The sequence below is a fragment of the Ambystoma mexicanum genome, chromosome 4p (assembly GCF_040938575.1).
Source record: "Ambystoma mexicanum isolate Mex_15411 chromosome 4p, UKY_AmexF1_1, whole genome shotgun sequence".
In the NCBI taxonomy this organism is placed as follows: domain Eukaryota; kingdom Metazoa; phylum Chordata; class Amphibia; order Caudata; family Ambystomatidae; genus Ambystoma; species Ambystoma mexicanum.
Window position 1 is genome coordinate 923,992,311 of NC_090927.1, and position 19,792 is coordinate 924,012,102.

A 19,792-nucleotide genomic window follows, 5' to 3' on the forward strand; every position below is an offset into this window, starting at 1 on the left:
TACAGTAGCTCTACATATGCTACAGTTAGCATACATAGGTTAAATCTCCATGAGGGAGGACTGCGTATTGTGTCTGGGAGGGCAATACACAACAGGACCGGGACATGATCAGAGAGGGTGGAAGGGAGGATTGCGCATTCTGTGACTAGGTGAAGTGTGTTGGCTGGGGTTTGCCAGTAGTCGAGCCGTAAGTAGCTATTGTGCGGGTGCAAATAAAACGTGAAGTCTTGGCTCTGCCCGTGTGTTCTTTGCCAGACATTTTTAAGGCAGATGTCTGTCATTAATGTTTGGAGGGCTACCTGCTTTTTGAGATTAGTGGGGACCCCCCTGCTGTGCCCTGACGGTCGAGGAAGGGGTTTAAGTCTATGTTAAGGTCACCCCCTATTAGCGTAATATTGTCCATATATTGGGCGCATGCTATGAATGTGGGTGTGAAGAATGATGGGGTGTCTGTGGTGGGGGCATACATATTGAGAATTGTAATGGGGTGCTGGTGGAGTAAACCCTGGGCTAGTATGTACCTGCCCTCTTTGTCTGCACAGACATGTTTGATCTGGAATGGGACCCTTTTGTTAATGAGAAAGGATACTCCCCGGTTCCCATGGTGCGGTGAGTGTATTGCTTTCCCACCCACCCCTGCTGCAGTTTTCCCGATTCTGTCTCCCCTAGATGGGTTTCCTGGAGGAAGACTATATCGCCCTTCAGGTCTTGCATCATGTTAAGCGTTCTCCTCCATTTGATTGGGTGTCCCAGTCCCTGTATGTTCACCAGTGTTATATGGGCCATTTGTGATTATTTGGGTCGGTCTGGTGCAGTACCCATATGGACGCGCTTGTACGTTTCTGTGAAGGGGTGAGTAGTAGGGGAGCACTGATTGTTGTACCTTTTGGAGCACATTTCACACATGGACTCAAACGTGAGCCCCATTTAAACACTGGAAAAACCCATAACTAGAACGTTGGGTTGGCCTATCTAACCACCTAAACCCAACACCTGGCAACTGTGCCAGCACAGGAGGGCCAGGGGTGTCAGTGTGTGGGTTGCCCCTGTCCCCTCCTGTCGCACCCCGCTCGGGGTACTTCTCACAGCCATATGCTCCATCGAGGCACCGGACTGCCTGATTTGAGTAGGAGCTGGTGCCAACAGTCCAGTATTCGTTGGTCACTGGTCATATGGAGGTAAGTTCTATGCGACTGAAACATGGATTCCGGGTGTCCGAACATTGCTGCGATTAGATACATGGAGAATTTCCTGCTGTTGTATAATCCTGTACGACTCTGTACTTTTCAAATGCCATTATCTGTGGGCTGCCCCGCCCAGCCTTTTGGCCTTCTGCCTCCTTTGCTCCACTTTCCGCTTGTTTGTTGTCTCTCTAGGGTGGTTGCGATGCGGTAGTCCAATCGCTGGGTCTCTGATGGTGTCTTTTCAAAGTCTGAGGTGACCAAGTCGCGCTGCTGGAGGAAGCGCCATGCCGTTTCGGGGTCATCGTATGTATGCCACTGTTTGTCCAGCTGGATGAACCAGGTGGCTGGGTATTTTAATTACTGCTGCTGGTCCTATGCTTTTAGTGCTTCAAAGATTGGGTTGAAACTCTTGCGGCGTCTGGAGACTTCGATAGAATAGTCATTGTAGATCCTTATGTCTGCCTCACCAATTCGGATGGGGCCTGCGACTCTGTTGGCTTTTAGAATGGCCTTCTTGTGTTGAACATTGAGGAGGCGCATGGTTATGATTCTCGGGCGTTCATTTGGTGGAGGTTTCGGTACTGGTGCCCGGTGTACCCTCTCGATAATGAGGTCATGTGCCTTTTCTATCTTCAGATTGTCACGGAGGAAGTCATAGATATATGTTTCTAGATTCGGCCCCTCAGCGTTCTCTGGAAGGCCAACCACCCGTAGTTTGTTACGGCTGGAACGATTTTCTTGATTGTCAATCTTTTCTCCCAGGCGTTGCACTTCCCGGATGGCCCCATCCAGGTCTGTCACCATAGTCATCTGATTATCTTCAATTCAACTTATTCGCTGCTCATTGTCCATGGTTCTTTACGCCTGGGCGGCCAGGCGGGTCTACACGTCTTGCAGGACTCGTTTAATGTCCAACACAGTGGTGTTTGTTTTTTGGGTCTACTGCTCTATTATCCGCATTTCTGAAGTTGTGACTGGACGTCCATCTCCATTTTGTTGCGGTTGGATCTCCTTCGTAGACTTAGTTGTGTGGGTTTGGGCGGGTCCTCCAGATCTGGAGTCTGGTCTCCTTGGTGCATGCCCTACCGGCCGGTTTCCTAATGCCACACTAGAAGCCCCTTGTCAAGTGGGTGGGAGGGATACTCTGCATTTCTTCTCTGTCTTGGTATATGGCTCTTATGTCTGCTGTACTTGGGGATGCTGGGTTTCTGCACCCCGGCGTTGTTTTCTCCCACAGGGTCGCTGTGCGCCTCTGGCTCTAATGGATGTAGTTGTTGGCTCTTCTTGTTCCGGGTTAGCTGCATCCTTTGTGGTGGCTGTCTCAAATGTGGGATCTGTGAAGTTCTCTGGCTCCTGGATGTGCCTGCAAGACTTATGGGTTTAGGGTCATACACTGGTGCCCTATCCCGTCCAGTCTGTCTCTGCACTCAGTTTGGCAGGTGGCGGTCCCCTGGTTCTGTAGGTGTGAGATAGCTGGTGTGGTGAGTCATCAGTGCTGACTTGTGGGGATCCACTGCCTTTCTGGGTGTCGGGTCCCCCTTGGCACTCTGCGGGTCAGTCATATTCCCAGCTGGATCCTCCCCCTGTGGTGCTGTCTGGCCGTGTTGCTGGACTTGTTGTGGGCCTACTGTGTCAGGCCCTAGGTGGTGTTCCTGGAATTGCGCTTGCTTCCAGGTGGTGCAGGCTCAGCTGCGGCCCTTCTGCCTCCACGGCTGGTCTATATTCTCGCCGTGGAGTTCCGCCCTTCACTCGGGGTTAGGGCGCTGGTCTGTGCTTCCTTGCTTCTGCACGCGTCTATGTGTTGGTTCTTGTGTGCTGTATTGTGGGGGCACGGTTTTAATTAGGGTGTGAGGCCCCCGGCACGCTTAGCGGTAAAAGCCGTGGCCAGAGATGGGCTTCCAGCTGAGGGGCTAGCGTGCCGTGGTGTCTGTACTGTTTATGGGCCATTGCCAGCAGTATAAGGTGCTGTACCGGAGTGTAAGTGCACTTTCTGGGAGTCGTTAACTCCACTTGGACCCAATGCTCGCAGTGCCTTTCCTGTGTGTATTGGGGAATGGGGGCCCCTCTCTGTATGCTGGGGCATTGCTGGGTGCTTCTGGGGGGTGTGCATGGGTAGTCTGAACCTCAATTTTAAGAGTCCATCCCTCCCATGCTGTTACTTGGCATCCTGGGCTCCATCTCGTGAGGGGGACAGGGGAGGTTCATATTAAAGTCTGTGTTGGCGGGGTCCTCCGGCGCTCCCCTGGCATTGCCAGTGTTGTTGTTGCCCCCTGTCAGGTCCCCAGATGCCCACCCCATTCTGCGCTTATTTGGGATTCGGTCGTTGATCCTGCCCAGGCGTTCCTTGCTTCCGAGCGTTGAGCGTTCGCTTGGTGTGGGTAGCTGCTCCCGTGGTGACTGTGCCCACCCATTGATGTGCCACCTCTGACCACCGTTGGGGTCCGGGCTTCAGGGTCTGGGTAGCCCGTAACCAGCGCTGCCTGGGCTGCTGATGGGGCTGAGCGCCTTTACCAATGGTGCTTGCTACAGGTACCTCCTCCGATGGCCGACGCTGGTGGGGATGATGGTGTACCCCTCTCCACGACTCCTCCTCACCTGGGAGCGCTTTCGGTTATTGTGGCAGGGAGGTTCCTGCCTGTCCCTCTGTTAGCAATGCTTTTGCCTGCTAGCGTACATTCCACTTTCCGTGCTGTGGCAATGTGGCCAGGTGTTGCCGGCTCAGTGCTGGAGTCTCTCAGCCCGCCCTCTATGGTCTGTGATTGTGGCGGGCTTTGCTCTGCACTCCGCCGTGGCTCTGCAGTAGGCCGCTCGCTGCAAAATTTTGTTATACCGCTCCGATTTCTTTGGTGCTTGCACCCTTGTGTTCCAGTTTATAGCGGGCTGTTCATTCCTCCATTTTCGTTGTGTTCTGGTCATTCTGGACTCTGGTCTCTTCTGCTCTGCACCATAGATGGCAGGAGCACCGTCAGCCCACGGCCATCTTCTACAGGCTCTCTAGCGCCCCCCCCCCCAAAGTATCATCCCTCATTAATATTAATGGAAAGAATTTGCATACATTTAGAATCACTGCATGCAAACTGATCTCCTGAAAATTATTGAGGGGTATCCTGAAAAAACGATATGTTTCCGGCCCTCCAGTGCTGGAGTTGGACAACCCTGATCTAGGGCAATCCATCCATTTCATTTGATATTTACTCCTTAACCAGCAATATTCTGAACCTGAGGTGAAGCCAGAACAATATGATCGGTGTGCAATGAAAACAGTTGCATCTGCAATGTGCAACTACATCACATAACAAACATAATGGTGGTGTTTATTTACAGAAGCCCTGTGGAATGCCATCAAGGCTACCATGGAAGAACGCCCAAGAACGCCCAATAGATCTAGCTGCAGGGCTCAGTGCCTTAACACAGGGGTGTGCAACCTGCAGCACTCTGGATGTTTTGGTCTTTGGCTCCTATGATTCCTCACCATTGACTCTGCTGCCTAAATTGTGCCTCTCTAGGCACATGATGTAGACCCTTGCCTTAAATTCATGGGCTGTACAGAATTGATATGTTAATTAAGAGAATTTAATCTAGGAACCTTCACAAGGAGGACAAATTACTGTCCTGATTGTGTTCAAATAGGACTGCCAAACCCTTTAGAGATTCTGCTTTAGTTCTTGTTCAGTGCTGATGCCGATTAATTAGCAAGATGAGAACTATGTATTCAGCCTCTTTATTGAAAGGAAACAGCTCATGAATCAGAGGATATCGTACAAAAATATACTTTGTTCATCGTTAGGCTTGAGCTTGTTATAGCAATGGGATATTATAAGTGATCACTGATGGACGAGTACTGTCAAAAGTTGCAGGGTTTAAATAAGCTGAAATAAATATCAGCCGAAAATATTGATCCTGTTACATTGATTGATTTGTTTGGCATTCAATGTTTCTAAAAGCAAAAAGGAGAATAATTTATCATGAAAAATTGAAAACTTAACTTTAATGGAAAATGTTTTTTTATAGTGCTACAGTAGCCTATAGGAGGGGAAAGCGTATACATGCACAAAAGAGCATTGTAGCCTTGAGGGATGGCTTCTAAGAAGTGCATGGAAAAGCAAGAGGGAAATGGAGGACTAAATCCCTAGTGATAATTAGGGTGAGCTAAGAATAATCCATACACCCCCAAATACAATATTTAAAAACCTAAATTGAAGCAAATAATGTGATGTCTTGAACATCAACACTTCAACAGAGAACCCTGTTAGAACATCAACACTTCAACAGAGAACCCTGTTAGAACATCAACACTTCAGCAGAGAACCCTGTTAGAACATCAACACTTCAGCAGAGAACCCTGTTAAAACATCAACACTTCAGCAGCGAACCCTGTTAGAACATCAACACTTCAATAGAGAACACTGTTAGTCATTGCATGCCTCAAATGAGTAACCCTTATCAAGGAATTAGACCAATTGACCTCTAACCTGTCAATTCCTAGTATAACTCAGGAATCTGGGGATAAACCGGACATACCTAATAAGGTGGATGAAATTAGATTAGACCTCCCTCCTGCAATGATTCTAGTGAAAAACTCCAGACCTGGCAGGTACTCGGATTAGTAATGTCATGTCTCCACAGCTTCCATAATGCTTGTTTGCGATCTGGAGTTGCCTCTGTCCCAGTAAAAGAGGCAGTATCACTGCTCATGAACAAAACTTGGAAGAACTGAAAGTCAATATCATTGATCAACTTGCATTTGTACAATGATTTAATCAGGCTACAAATAGTTCAAGAGAATTGCCCTCCCACCCCAAATCAGGTGTGCCCAATTTATATTTATTGATAAAAGTTATTTACATGTACCTGGGTCACCCAATTTAACAATATTTGTTCCCTACAGCCACCTTCCTTTTTCAGGACAAGGGACACACAGGGTTGCACATAAGGTATATTTATGAATGCGAAAGACATAATTTAATCAATTTAAATATCAACAAATCATACATCTATGAAATTCTGATGTCAACAGTGACTCCCAAGAAGAATGGTCAGTAAACTAGTCACCTCAATTTTCAATGCTACATTTACAGGAACAGAGACGTTTGTAATGCCCATATCGCCATATATGGCAAAACTCTGGGAGGCATATAAAAGGGTTCCATACAAGAGTGCCTCACAAATTTGGAAAGGTTAATTGTGCATATGCTACGGAGGGAGGTCCCACATCGACAACGCATTTCACTCGACTTGGATCAAGCCTTTGTAGGATGAAATGCATTGTCGATGGGGACCTCCCTCCATAACATGTGCACAATAAAATGTGCCGCCAGGAGGTTTGATTTAGTTGTGTGATTTATAGCTAGGGGTCCACTCGCATTCTGGCTAATATCTTCTTTTATCTGAATTGGTCTGTCCTTATCTCATTCGCTGTGTCATTACAGGACAACTTTTGTTTTGGAGACACATCATATGTACATTTGATTTAACCTGAGTGCACATCCACCATTCATTGAAAAGAAAGTGTATTAGGGCTTAGAATAAAATTGTCATTTTATAGAAAACCAAATGACATCAGAACATTCCTGCCAAGCTTAGTCTCACTACTTCTCCATCATTGAAAATAGGTACATTCCCCCCTTACTCAATGAACATGTCAGAATTCCAAACAGTGTTATAGAAAACACAATTTAAAGACTGGATACTTTACATTCCTGCCTGTAAGTCGCTGGTAAAAAGAAAAATGTCTGTTGAACATGAATGTTTGCTAGATTCCCTGACATTTTTCTTCTATTACATTACCCTGCAAAAGTGTACATTTCTCATTTTCAATGGGCAATGTAAAAGTGGGAAAATGGGTAGCAGATAATAATCTTTTCCCTGATTCTTGAGTGGTTCAGCACCAGTAACAGAACTCTGCTTGGTGATGTAATTAAGGAATGATTTCAATTACATTATTTTTCTAGGTATGTACATAGTGAGATACCATTTTAGCTTCCAAAATAAGACTTCTGTGCTTGTATATTGCACAGAGAAGAAGTCAATGGATCATCCAATATACCCTCCATATGTATGATCTTATTCATGAAATCTATAATTCCAGAAGCACATGTGCTTCTGAAATATGTATTTATTATCCAGGATATACAGTCAATGTATATACCCCCTGAGTACTTTCACAAATAAAAAGGGATATGGATTTAATATATTCCTCTTTAGAGCATAGTTCCCTTCAATTATACTTCCCTATGGTGTTATACTTCAATAGGAGTTTTGTTTGGCTGTCTCTCTCACAGACAGGCGGGCACCCTCTTAAGGATTGGCGCAATTACCCCCTCTAGGAACAGGCAGGCATCAGTTACCCAATATCGGGTTACCATTTATGACTCAGAGAGGCCTGGTCGGCCTGGCACCTAGTGTCAGGAGGTTCTTTGAAATTAGGCTGCTCTGGCTTTTTGTTGACTTAGGTACCTACCTCTCGAGTGATTACAGACACTTTCTATCACTTGAGCCAGACTCCAAGCCCCCAAAGGTATGAATCATACCCTCCTGGAATAGATAGCTGATGAGAAGATCAGATTATTTGGAAAACAGGCCACTGCTCAGAATCTATTATGTGTATATATAAGGGATTTGTCTTCTTCTGCAAGGCCTATCTGTGAGAAAAAAAGCAAAACATTTGGTGCTTTGTTGAATTCCAGAAAGGGTTAAAGTTTTTTGGTCAGCTTCAAGGCCTGATTGCATTTCCTTGAGAGCAAACATCCAGCTCCATTAACTGTTGGGGGTAAGGCATGTAATTTAGCTATGCAGGCTATGCTGCTGGCTTTCATTCACAAATGCAGCCTTTGAAGTTATTTTCCTTTTCCCTTGTTTTTACATTTCCACAACACAGGGCAACATTATAACATTTCTTGTCAAAATGTTACATCTTTGAGTATCTGTATATATATGTTTTATAATGCTTATTCCTAATCCTGTAAGGAAATGAAACGAAGAATGCAGGCCCACATTCGGTTTTTACATTTCCGTAACATGTTGTGTTTTTACATCCCAGAATTACTGTTTTCCATTTAATTAAAATTGCTTGAAACTTTCATGTTAACTGGGAAGGTGTTGTTTTGTGCCTTGTAATTTACTTTGAACATATTTTCTTGTTGTAGATGGGCTATTGCCAATGCACATTTCCTCACACGTGTCTTTGTCCTGTGCTATGCGGTGGCTGCCGCTCACATTTTTTAAAGAAATTAGCACTGTTCTCTGCATTCTTGAATACATTTTTTGCACACATTACAAAATATATGCCTATTTATTTTACTGGCCAATGGGACAACTTAAGACTGGGTTGCAGCACCAAGAAAAGAACGTGACTGGTTATAAAATATTGCATTGGAGATGTATACTGTGCTCAAAACCATTCTTTCCAGCTTCTAAGCATGAGACTGGGGATTAAACCCATCTTGCACAACATGATCTTGCTCTAAAACAGGGTGTGTTGCCCTTTTACTACCCTCCTCACCACTATTGAAGCTTGAGTAGGTTGACTTAGAAAAATATGTACATTGAAGTACATTGAGTATATTTCTGTACCTTCTTGAGCCATTCTAAACCCTTCACAATCTATCCTAGTTAATACTTAAACCTGTCCGGGTATGCACTTAGTAACCAGTACACAAATGAGTTACCATGAGTAGCTCTGACTTACTCTTTACTTAGAGGGTTATTGGATTTACAAAGTACATATGCTTTGTGAATCAAGAATCCCTCTCTAATTTAAACTCAGAGTTACTTGTGATAACCCATTTGCTAATCAGACCCCTAATAAGCACGAAATGTAACATTTACTCCTAAATATTCTCTCTTTTTAGAGTGTGCCCCTTAGGTCTCATGGTCATGTGTGCTATCATATCACCCTAAACATTGTTGGTCAATACCTCCGTTAACGCTGTGGGGTCAGCTTGATTTGATCAGATTCAAAATGTTTCTTCTATCAACGGTATCAGTGCAGTCTTTAGTTCCAAGGTCAGCTTTTATCACAAGGAGATTAGATTTGTTTAGTGATTGTTTCATTCCATGTTAGCGGTCTCCCGGATGCATGCAGTACAGAAATCAGCTCTTCACCAGCTAGATATTTCAGTAAATAGTGGTTATGTACATAAAATTCATAGCGAATGATTTAGAATGTGTCATCCTGACACCCGTTTCTATGGCATGTTCAATACGATGCTTTACCATCCGAGTTCTGGACGTTGGACCAGACTGGTCACGCCATGATAACCTACCAATAAAACACACACTCTGCCGTAGTAGCCGTCTTGTTCTTGCTAGTCTACCAATAACAAAGATGAGCCAGTCTGGTGTGGAATCCTCTAAAGTTGAAGTAGGATTCATGTAAGATCTCATAAGAATCCGATAAGATCCTTATAAGAAGATAAATTATAATTGTTTGTCTGGGTTTCAGTGTAGCCATAAGGTAATGGTAAAGTACTGTATCGAATTTAGGTTGAATTAAAATGTGAAGCTCTTGAACTATTTCTTTGTTTTATCTTTTCTAGAAGTTAGATTTTTAAAGGAAAGGTTTTTTATTGTGAGCAGTGTTTTATTTGAATGCACAATCAATTTGAAATCTATGTGGAAATAGGAAGAGAGGTGGTGGTTTTGGGACAATGTGCTGTCAAACCTGTTTATGTAAAGACAATTAATTATTCAGCCTTCATTCACCCAAATGGTATTAATTGTTTTCTTTCCTCCACAGCACTCCTTCCACACTTCCACATGTGATCAAAGACGGGGTTATGAAGGTGATCCTGGATGGCCTTGCAGACACCACTTTCCGAACCATTACAACTGACCTCTTCCTTATGGGTTCCAACGACGTTCAGTACGAAGACACTAAAGGCGACATGGCCTCTAAAGTAGGATACTTATCAGAGAAATTTCCTTTGTCCGCCTTCAGGAGTGATAACCTTGGAGGCAAAATATACACAGGGGATGATTCCTTTTTGAACCTTATTCCTCTCGATCCGCTAAATGTCACAGAGTTTTATAACCGGTCCATATCTACCTTCAAGGATAATGAGGATAATATGAGGTGCGGGGAAAATTTCATGGATATGGAATGTTTTATGATTTTGAATGCAAGTCAGCAGTTGGCCATTGCAGTCCTTTCCCTTACACTAGGAACCTTCACAGTTCTTGAAAACCTCTTGGTACTGTGCGTCATTTTTCAGTCTCGGACCCTCCGATGCAGGCCTTCGTACCATTTCATTGGAAGCTTAGCGGTAGCTGACCTCCTTGGAAGTGTAATTTTCGTGTACAGTTTTCTTGACTTTCATGTGTTCCATCGAAAAGACAGCCCCAATGTTTTTCTGTTCAAATTGGGAGGTGTTACTGCCTCATTCACTGCCTCAGTAGGTAGCCTTTTCCTCACTGCAATAGACCGGTACATCTCAATACACAGGCCACTTGCTTATAAAAGGATTGTCACCAGGACAAAAGCGGTTATAGCATTCTGTGTGATGTGGACCATTGCTATTATTATTGCTGTGCTTCCTCTACTTGGATGGAACTGTAAGAAACTAGAGTCAGTTTGCTCTGACATTTTCCCACTTATTGATGAGACCTACTTGATGTTCTGGATTGGGGTCACAACCATACTTCTTCTGTTCATTGTCTATGCATATATGTATATCCTTTGGAAGGCGCATAGCCATGCTGTTCGAATGTTACAACGGGGCACCCAAAAGAGCATAATCATTCACACCAATGAAGATGGCAAAGTGCAAGTCACTAGACCTGAACAGACGCGAATGGACATAAGGTTAGCCAAAACCTTAGTTCTCATTCTGGTGGTGCTCATCATATGCTGGGGCCCACTTCTTGCAATTATGGTCTATGATGTCTTCGGGAAGATGGACAACGCCATTAAGACAGTCTTCGCCTTCTGCAGCATGCTTTGTCTAATGAATTCAACAGTTAATCCAATCATCTATGCTCTTCGAAGCCAAGACTTGCGACATGCCTTCTGGAGCATGTGCCCCTCTTGCGAAGGGACATCTCAACCTCTTGATAACAGCATGGAATCAGACTACCAGCACAGGCATGGAAACAATGCCGGAAATGTTCACAGGGCTGCAGAAAGCTGTATTAAGAGCACAGTGAAAATCGCCAAAGTCACCATGGCTGTCTCCACAGACACGTCTGCCGAAGCAGTATAGGCCCTGTGACCACAGCTGGTGCACAACAAAAGAAACCAGTGTGAAAATGTGCAACCAAACTTCACACCCTCTCCAAGAGGTTTTCAAGTTCAGTACTTCTGTATTACAAAGTGAACATTCACATTGCCACTCCTCCAATTAATCTAAAATAGCTTACAATTGCAGAACACTAAAAAGAAGTATTTCAAATAAAGACGTTAGTCTTAGTTGATCAATGGTCAGGTAGACCGTCAAACAGTCCAATAAGGAGGTGGCATTGGAAACGTGTCAAAGTTTCCTTTGCTGCCATTTCATATTGTATCGTTTGAGGCCTCTGTTCCAGCTGAGGTGGGCTCCACCTACTGTCGAGAGAAGCAAGCTACAGATTGATTAACTCTCCAACAGTACAGACAAGCCTGTCCATGAACCTTAGCGACTGCCATCTTATCAACAACACATTCTTAGTCGCTCACTTAATACCTTTGTGGGGAAGATGGTAAAATGGATATGCTAAAGGGCGTACTCTAAATTTGTAATTACACCAGAGAACACTTCTCACACACTCTAGTGTTAACAGACTTTCAAGTCAGAAATATTCTTCACAACAACTGTGAAATTTAGGTAAATTACATCTCCAGTCCTGTATTTAAATAATACAATTAAAAATACTGATTTTGCCAAATCAAACTCATGAACTCATTGTTAAAATTCTATTAAACGCTACCGTCCTTTGATTAATCTGAAATTTTCAACAAAAATGATTGTTGTGCGAGAACATTTTTCTAAACTTGTTTCTCATTACTATTTTGTAAAAACAACAAATTGCTTAGGGACAAATCTCAGCTCTTAAATCCAGTGCATGCATTGTTTGCGATTTGGCAACATGTATCCTGTCCCCCTAGGCATCTGTGTGTGTTGACATGATGCTTCTATTCATCTAATTAATACATAGTAAAACTTTGCTAGATACTAGTCAAATATTATATCATAGGAGTAAATCCCAACGAAAACACTTGTTTAGACATCTCCCGCGAGGTATCTTAAACTCTTGCGATCTCCAGTGGAACCATGGAAATATCCTGTGATTTGCATTAATGAGGGGTTTATTTAGCAAAGGGTTCCTTTCGGCACTGAAGCGAACAATGCTGCAAATCCGTGTGCAAATATGGCCCTCGACTTCATTCATATTAAAAATTGAACACTTTGATGTTAATGCAATAATTTTAACAGGGACTGTGCTGGCATCATACCACTGTAAAAGCAATCTGCTCGCTCAATCATGAAATATGTCAGCATTGTTGAGTTTGCGTAGAGACGCTGATATGTGTATGCACTTTGTTATTCTGTGGTGTGTTTTCTGTGTGCATGGCCCACATGAATTTAGAAAAAAGACAATGGGTTTCTGGGGCCAGGAGCTTTTATGAGCCATTTGTTGGAGATGGGTTGGATCTCAGTTGGATGAGAACCTGCATTCTGGATTGTCTCTGCTGGATTTTCTTAAAGAAACAGAAGCGCAGCTAGCTGGCTAGCTTAGCAACTAGAACTACATACTCTCTTGGAATGGACACTTCTCCTGTTATTCAGGTGAGCAAAGCTACAAAGAGAGTTTTGGTAACCACAGTCGAATGGAAAATAGCATCACCTCACCTGGCGAGCAGATATTAAAATGGCGTGTGGTTGTATTAATTAAATCGCTGAGCCAAGCCTGTGGAGTTTAAAGTTGGGTTTTAAGAAGATATATATACTTCAATAGAAAAAGTATTTTTAGGAAAGACTATGTTCTGTGTGAAGGTGTATATAGACATGATGTGAGTGTGTGCGTGTGTGTATGAGTGTGTGTGCGCGCACATGTGCAACTTTGTGTATTGTATTGTAAATATGTGAGTCATAGAGCAAGTACAAAAACAATGTTATGACCAAGTGTTACTTTAATCAGTCCTTGCACGTTTTGCACATGAATTCAGTTTCTAAAATTGAGTTCTCTTACCTTATCAGAGAAAGAGAAATTGAGAAATGTTGTTCTAGAGTCAGAGAATCCCTGGGAAAAAGAAACTGTCATGGGAGATTATTTTTGACCTAAGTACCAAACTCGTTTGAGTGTTATTCGAGATGGAGGTTCAGCTGGTCTTTGCAAAGGTAAACAACTGCAAGCAGCGGTGGAGGTGTACGAAAAGAAGAAGTGGAATTATGTTCCCTACTGGCCTAGCCGCGGATCCCCACAAACCCCATCGCCACGCCCAATCCCACGCACAATACTGGACCCAAAACACATGCGCCTGCTGTTTAAGGGAGCAGTTTCAACTTCTTCCTACACTTATTTTAAAACTGAACCATTTGCAGAATAGTTTCTTTTTAAAATAAAAGTATCAGAACAGTAACACAAAAGTAGAGGAGCACTGCTCCGAACTGCTCCCGCCCACTTCGACCACTGACTACACGTGCAGTATTTGCCGTGCTGCAGGGAGAGCAGAATTCAGTGATAAGGCGACACCTTTAAACGTTTGGCATAGACGGGAAAATACACAGATAAGTAGAATTTGAAAACATTGCATACGTGTCCTTTATTTGAAGGAGAAATGTCTGCACACTGAAACGACATTTTAGCAGACGATCGAGATGTGTGACTACCGTTACAAGCACATGCATAAGGGGGCATGCCTTAGACAGCGTTTGGCCAGACTATGGCAGACATTTTGTGGAGAGCGGAAACGGGTACAGTTTGAGGGAATCACATTACGGCTGAGATTCGTACTTTTTCCAAATCTAGCAAAAACCCACTGTGAAATCCTTTAGGGGGCCTATTTTGGAAACTGTCTTTCTGAGACTGCGAAACAGCTGTATAGCTTTTCTGTGCTTTTGAACTCTTACTTGTGTGTAATAATAAGAAATCAAGGGACAATGGGGCTGCCATGGCACCACACGTGGTGCTCTCTCATCTTTAAGCGGATTATAAACTGTGGTCTGTGACACATTATCATTGCTCGCTCACGCAGCGTCCATCTACATTTCTGCTAAAACGTCCTGTTCGACGTTCCATTCTAGCGCCATTTCTCTTTTACAGCCGCTGACGGCAGAATATAGTATTTCAGGTAATACTACGGTATATGGGTTATGTGGTAGCTGGCAGATCCACGTGTACGTAAGATATGCTTCAAGTAGCGCTACTTGACCACACCGAGGTTTATCTGTTCGTAGTACAGCTAACCATCGACATCCACACTTAACCACCACTGTGTTCTCCATTTATGGAGTATGACAAGAGTTGCCTCGCATGTCATCTTCCATTGTTGAATGTTTATATAGAGACCAACCATATCATGTACAAAGTTACGTTCTTTAGAGGCTTGATGTATATTTGTATAATATTGGACCGTCTTCTCCCTGTTGTTGGCAATTGCTATAACTGTTTACTTGCACTGAGCTTTCAATGAAATGTTAAAAAAAAAGTCTATTTTGTGATGGACCGAACATTTTGTGTACTTGTATTGGGAATAATGTATGTAAATATAAACTGGTTTGGTAGTAAATTCACTGAGGTGGACTAACATCATCAACCTAAAGGTAGAAAGATCTGTACACCCTTGTGACATCTTACAAAACTGTTATGGCTTCTGATATCTGTGTCTGCTGCTTCTTCTGGGATGTACCACAAGGCGGAGGAGCCTGTCTTTATGCTAGATAGAGCAACAAGTAGGCCAACCATTTTTCCAGTGTTTCAAAGTGAAAGACCTAACTCTTTAGTGTGTGTGCGTGTAAATCTTCCATGTACATTTGCTACAAAGCGGTTATTGTATTGTTCGATGTTTGTTGAGCTGGTAACATCATGTAAGCTGCTGCAAATATCCTCTGTTATGTAAGTTGTATAATACTTTGTATATAAGTACTGGTAAGTTTGTCCTTAACGTAGCTTCAACCATTCAACTACCTATGGCAGAATAGTTCTTCTGTAATATGTAAAATGTATTACATGCTATATTTAATTTAAACATGTAATTAAACTGTTATTTATTCAAAACTAAAGTTGTTCTTCATGTCTGTGAATCTAAAGGAAGGCTTCAAATGCAGATTAATTGGCTTGATTATGCTTTCTTCAGAACATCCTTATTTATTCAAAGCATGTGATGTAAATACACCACGAAGAACACATTTCCCTATAGTGGAATTTAACATCTCCAGATAAAAAGATTTAGATTTGGGGGTAAAAACATAAATATTCCTTTTGTTTCTGCCCAATACTTAGGTTTGCGGGAGCGTTTGTCTCATGCTAAAGACTACCGTCTGCTCAAGTGAGAAGGAGGATGAACACTGAGGTGTCACAGGCCTACTAGTTGTAGGTGTGACTTTCCCACATTACCTGCTGCTTTCACACTACCCTGTACAACATAGTATGGCCAGCGGTGCCAGTAGGGAGACTACTACGCCAGCCACATCAGAGCCTCACTTAGCCCTCTTTTTCCCCCTGCCCTTGCTAGCCTAGTGAATACACCAGTCATTCTGAATTGGCCTAGGAAGACTTTTATGTAAATGAGGGCGGCCTCTGCCTGATGGCGTGGCACTCCAGGGGTGACAGAAGGATGCAGGGAAGCAGAGCTTTCAGCAAGTCATAACTAGTTCCCAAAGTGCTCTCCTTCAGAATGTCTTCATCAATTGGGTGACTTGAAATGCTAACAAACTCTTTGACTCTGTGAATATTCCAAGGTTCTTGTTTTTAAGGACAGTTTAGGTTGCAACCTTAGCATATCAGTCAATCAAAGAGGAAACTATGTGCAGGGATATCTTCTCTACAAAACTCAAAATCAAAGTGTAAAATGGAAAACTACAAGTCCTATATTTATACAGTAAGAATAAGAGTCCTAGAAATTAATAGAAGTTGGAAAAGCCACAGCCAAAAACATTGGGCCTCATTACGAGTCCAGCGGAAACTGAGCAGGAAAAACCGGCAGGTTACCGCCGGACTCGTATTACCATTCCACCTCTGTGATTCCCGGAATTACCGGGGCATTACGTCCCCAGTGACCCGGAAATTCCGTAGGCAGAATTGTGTAAGTCCCCATTCCCATGGAGCCCCATAGGACTCCATGGGGATGGGGACCATGGAAACACCGGTTCCGTCTATGACAGAGCCGGGGTTTCCATGTCCGCCTGCAGGCGGGCGGTATTAAACCCGGCAGGTCAGACCTGGTGGGAGTGACACCTCCCACCTGCAGGACTCCTAATCAGCAGGTCCGGAAAGAACGTTGGTGGCGGTTTCACCACCACTGCTCTGTCTGGACGGGCAGGGTCATAATGAGGCCCATTAAGTCTAAATATATAGATATACAAGTTTAACCCCATTAAAGCTAAAGCTCTTTCATGATGTTTCAGTAGGGTGCGTGCATGTAACATAGTATCCCTGTAAACATTTTCCAGGATCACATATGACCACTGGAATCTCCCCCATTACTGTGTTTGAAGCTGCTTCACAACAAGTAAAGATACCAAAATAAAGATAGTAATGTAGTAATGTTCATCTCTCATGCCATGTCTGACGATACTGAGCAATCTGCTCGTTGGGTGGACAGCTCCCTCAAGGATTTATGTTTTTTCCATCAGATACATGAGGCAACATATGTTACAGGTAATATATTGGAATGGCTCGTGACTATTAACATCAAGACAGACTATGTGTGGCTAGTAAAGGGCAAGAAGACTCCTCGTCCTTATTGTTGGCTGAGTCTAAGGCTCGTTTTGTATTTAGACCCATTAGGGGGATTAATGTCCAGCACTCGTAGTCAAGGCTTATTGATTTCAGCTATCAACAGATTTGACAATTTCTATTTTGCAGGGGGTCGGATCCCTGAGGACACAAAGTATGCCTGGATTACACCGTTACTGAAGAAGCCAACCCTAGACCCACTCATTCCAAATTATTAAATAGTTGAATCTAAAAAAAGAATTAAAAAAATGTTTTCAAAAAATTATTACAGACCAATCACCAATGTGCCGTTTCTCCTCAAGATTCTTGATCGTGTTGCCTACCTGCAGGTTTTGGAACATCTTACCAGTGACAAGATCCTTGGCAAAAGGCAATCTGCTTCAGACCTACCCACACCACTAAAAGAGCCCTGCTGGATCATAAATCCAATATATTACAGCAAATGGATAATGGCCAAATGGTTCTGCTGATGCTTTTAGATCTTTCTGCTGCTTTTGATGTGGTTGATCATGACCTATTGGCAGAGAGACTCCAACAGGTCGCAGGGTTTTCAGCTCCTGTGGCTGGTTGCCTTAAATCCTTCCGGGAGAATCACTCGCCTAGGGGTTTTAGTGCGAAACATCAGCAGAACCGGTGAAGATCCAGTTTGGGGTGCCTCCGGGATACTGTCTCTCCCCTATACTTTATAACATCCTCACATTGCTACTGTTTCAGCCGGATGACAGGGGGATTAAGTATACCAACATGCTGATGATACTCAGTGTCTGATCCCCCTGTCTGGTGCTTACAAAAAGGATCTTGAGGTTATAAACAGTGCATATTCCCTCATCCAATGCTGGATGGTGAGAAACGGATTAGGGGTAAAAGATGAGCAAACGGAACTGATGATTGTTGGCACTACCTCTAGGCTCAGAAAGCTTGGTCCCAAGTATCAGCACCTTGCTATAGTGGGATGGAAGCTAGCTACACCCCTCAGGGTGAAAACCCTGAGGGTCTATTTTGAACAACATATAAATATGTGAGCACAGGTCAACAACCTTGTGTCATCTACTGCCAATTATTTCAAGATGCTTACGCAGCTTCAGCCAATTATCTCTAGGGGAATTGTGCAACCATTGCCCGAGCTATCATTGGCACTCAACTAGACTACTGAAGTAGCCTGCTGTATGGCATTGGGAAAGGAGACACTGCTAAGCTACAGGTTACCCAGAATAGTGTCATTAGGGCAGTGGACAGGCTAAGCAGATGCGATCATGTGTCACAAGCCAGAAGGGATTTGCACTGGTTCCCCATGGATGCAAGGATCTCCTTTCAGCTTGTAACCATCACCCACAAATGCCTGCTTGGCTCTAGTCCTGGTTATCTGTCTGAAGGTCTCTCTTGGGCCCCGAGCTAAAGGGCATTAAGATGAAATAATTCCAATCTGTTATCAGTTCCGAGAAGTAATCTAGCCGTGGTCAGTAAAGGGGCGTTTTACGCTGCAGTTCCCAATCTGTGGAATTCCCTGCCTTTTCAGCTCAGGAGCATTGCCTCTCTTGAAACTTTCAAACGCACCCAGAACATTTTTGTTTTTACGTATATTTTTGACCCGAGTTTCATAGTAATCTTTATTGTTCACATGTTTTTTTTTTGTTGCATGTTGCTGTTATATTTCTGTTTGGTGAGCGCCCAGATGCCTGAAGCCTGGTTTTTTTTGGCGCTATACAAATAATAAAATAAAACAAAGCAAATGAATTAGGAGAATCCACTTTAGAGATCATCTCTTCACTGAGCCTATCCCAACAGGCAGCCTTTGAGCAGTTGTGGTGAAACATGATATCATATTAGTCGCAAAGGGGTTTGGCAAGAGGGTCTCATGCTAGCAAATGGCAATGCGGATGAGTGTACATCACCTGTTTGAGTAGACAGCTCTGAGCTAGAATTAAAGCGTATGATTTCGGGGTCTGGCCAAGAGTTGGGGGGCATCAATCCCTCTCCCACATAAGAATCAAGCACAGCAAGGTTGAAAAGCTCATAGCCATAGGCAATTCGCACACCACAGTCTTTGCATATTACAACAGAATGGTTGCTTATGTACAAGTCCTTTCACAGGAGTGCACCCTTGAGGTTAGCAAAGGCTGCAGGACACCCCCACTCTAAACAGTGCCTTGGGTACCCTATAGCGTTCCAAGAGTGCAGTGCATGTTTCCCATAGTTTTACCCCAGTGGAACTCTTTTTCAGGTTCAGCAATTCCCACAACTGGTAATATTTAGGATTAATATAATCATGACCTAATTGGAACGTGTAAGACTGTTGATGACATGAGCAAACTAGGGAGATCATTAGGGTTTACATGTGAGTGGTGCAGGGCACTTGGGAATCCTACAATACAGATTGAAATCTCAAGGTAAAGCACTAGACTCTTCAGCAGACAGGCACACTATTTCATTCAATATTTATCATACAACCTGGTGGCTGAAAGGACAAAGTTTGTGTATTGTTTCTTTTTTTGGTCCTCTTGCAGAACCCCTCATGGCATCCAGGAAGACCAGAAGATCCTCAAATGTACCCACATTGCACGCCGAATCATCCAACCTTTCGCAGTTTTAATGGTGAGTAGACATTCGTTTGAAAGCAAGAAAAGAGTGACGAATGAGAAATGAAAATATGAAACCCAATAGGAATCTTCTATAGCTCATCCTTCCCATCGATTCATCAGTTCCACCTATGTATTTCAATCTGCTTTGGCCCAGAC

General features: G+C 43.5%; 1 protein-coding gene across 3 annotated transcripts in view; it reads left to right on the forward strand.

The window, feature by feature from the left end:
- The window catches only part of LOC138453544 (cannabinoid receptor 1), a 253,318-nt gene extending 238,961 nt beyond the window's left edge, over nucleotides 1-14,357 (forward strand). For all 3 annotated transcript variants that reach the window (XM_069606516.1, XM_069606515.1, XM_069606517.1), the window contains exon 2: nucleotides 9,922-14,357. In XM_069606516.1, the coding sequence (XP_069462617.1) occupies nucleotides 9,962-11,383 (1,422 nt within the window). In that variant the 5' untranslated portion in view covers nucleotides 9,922-9,961 and the 3' untranslated portion in view covers nucleotides 11,384-14,357. The remainder of the gene's footprint in view (nucleotides 1-9,921) is intronic.
- The last annotated feature ends 5,435 nt before the right edge of the window (nucleotides 14,358-19,792 follow it).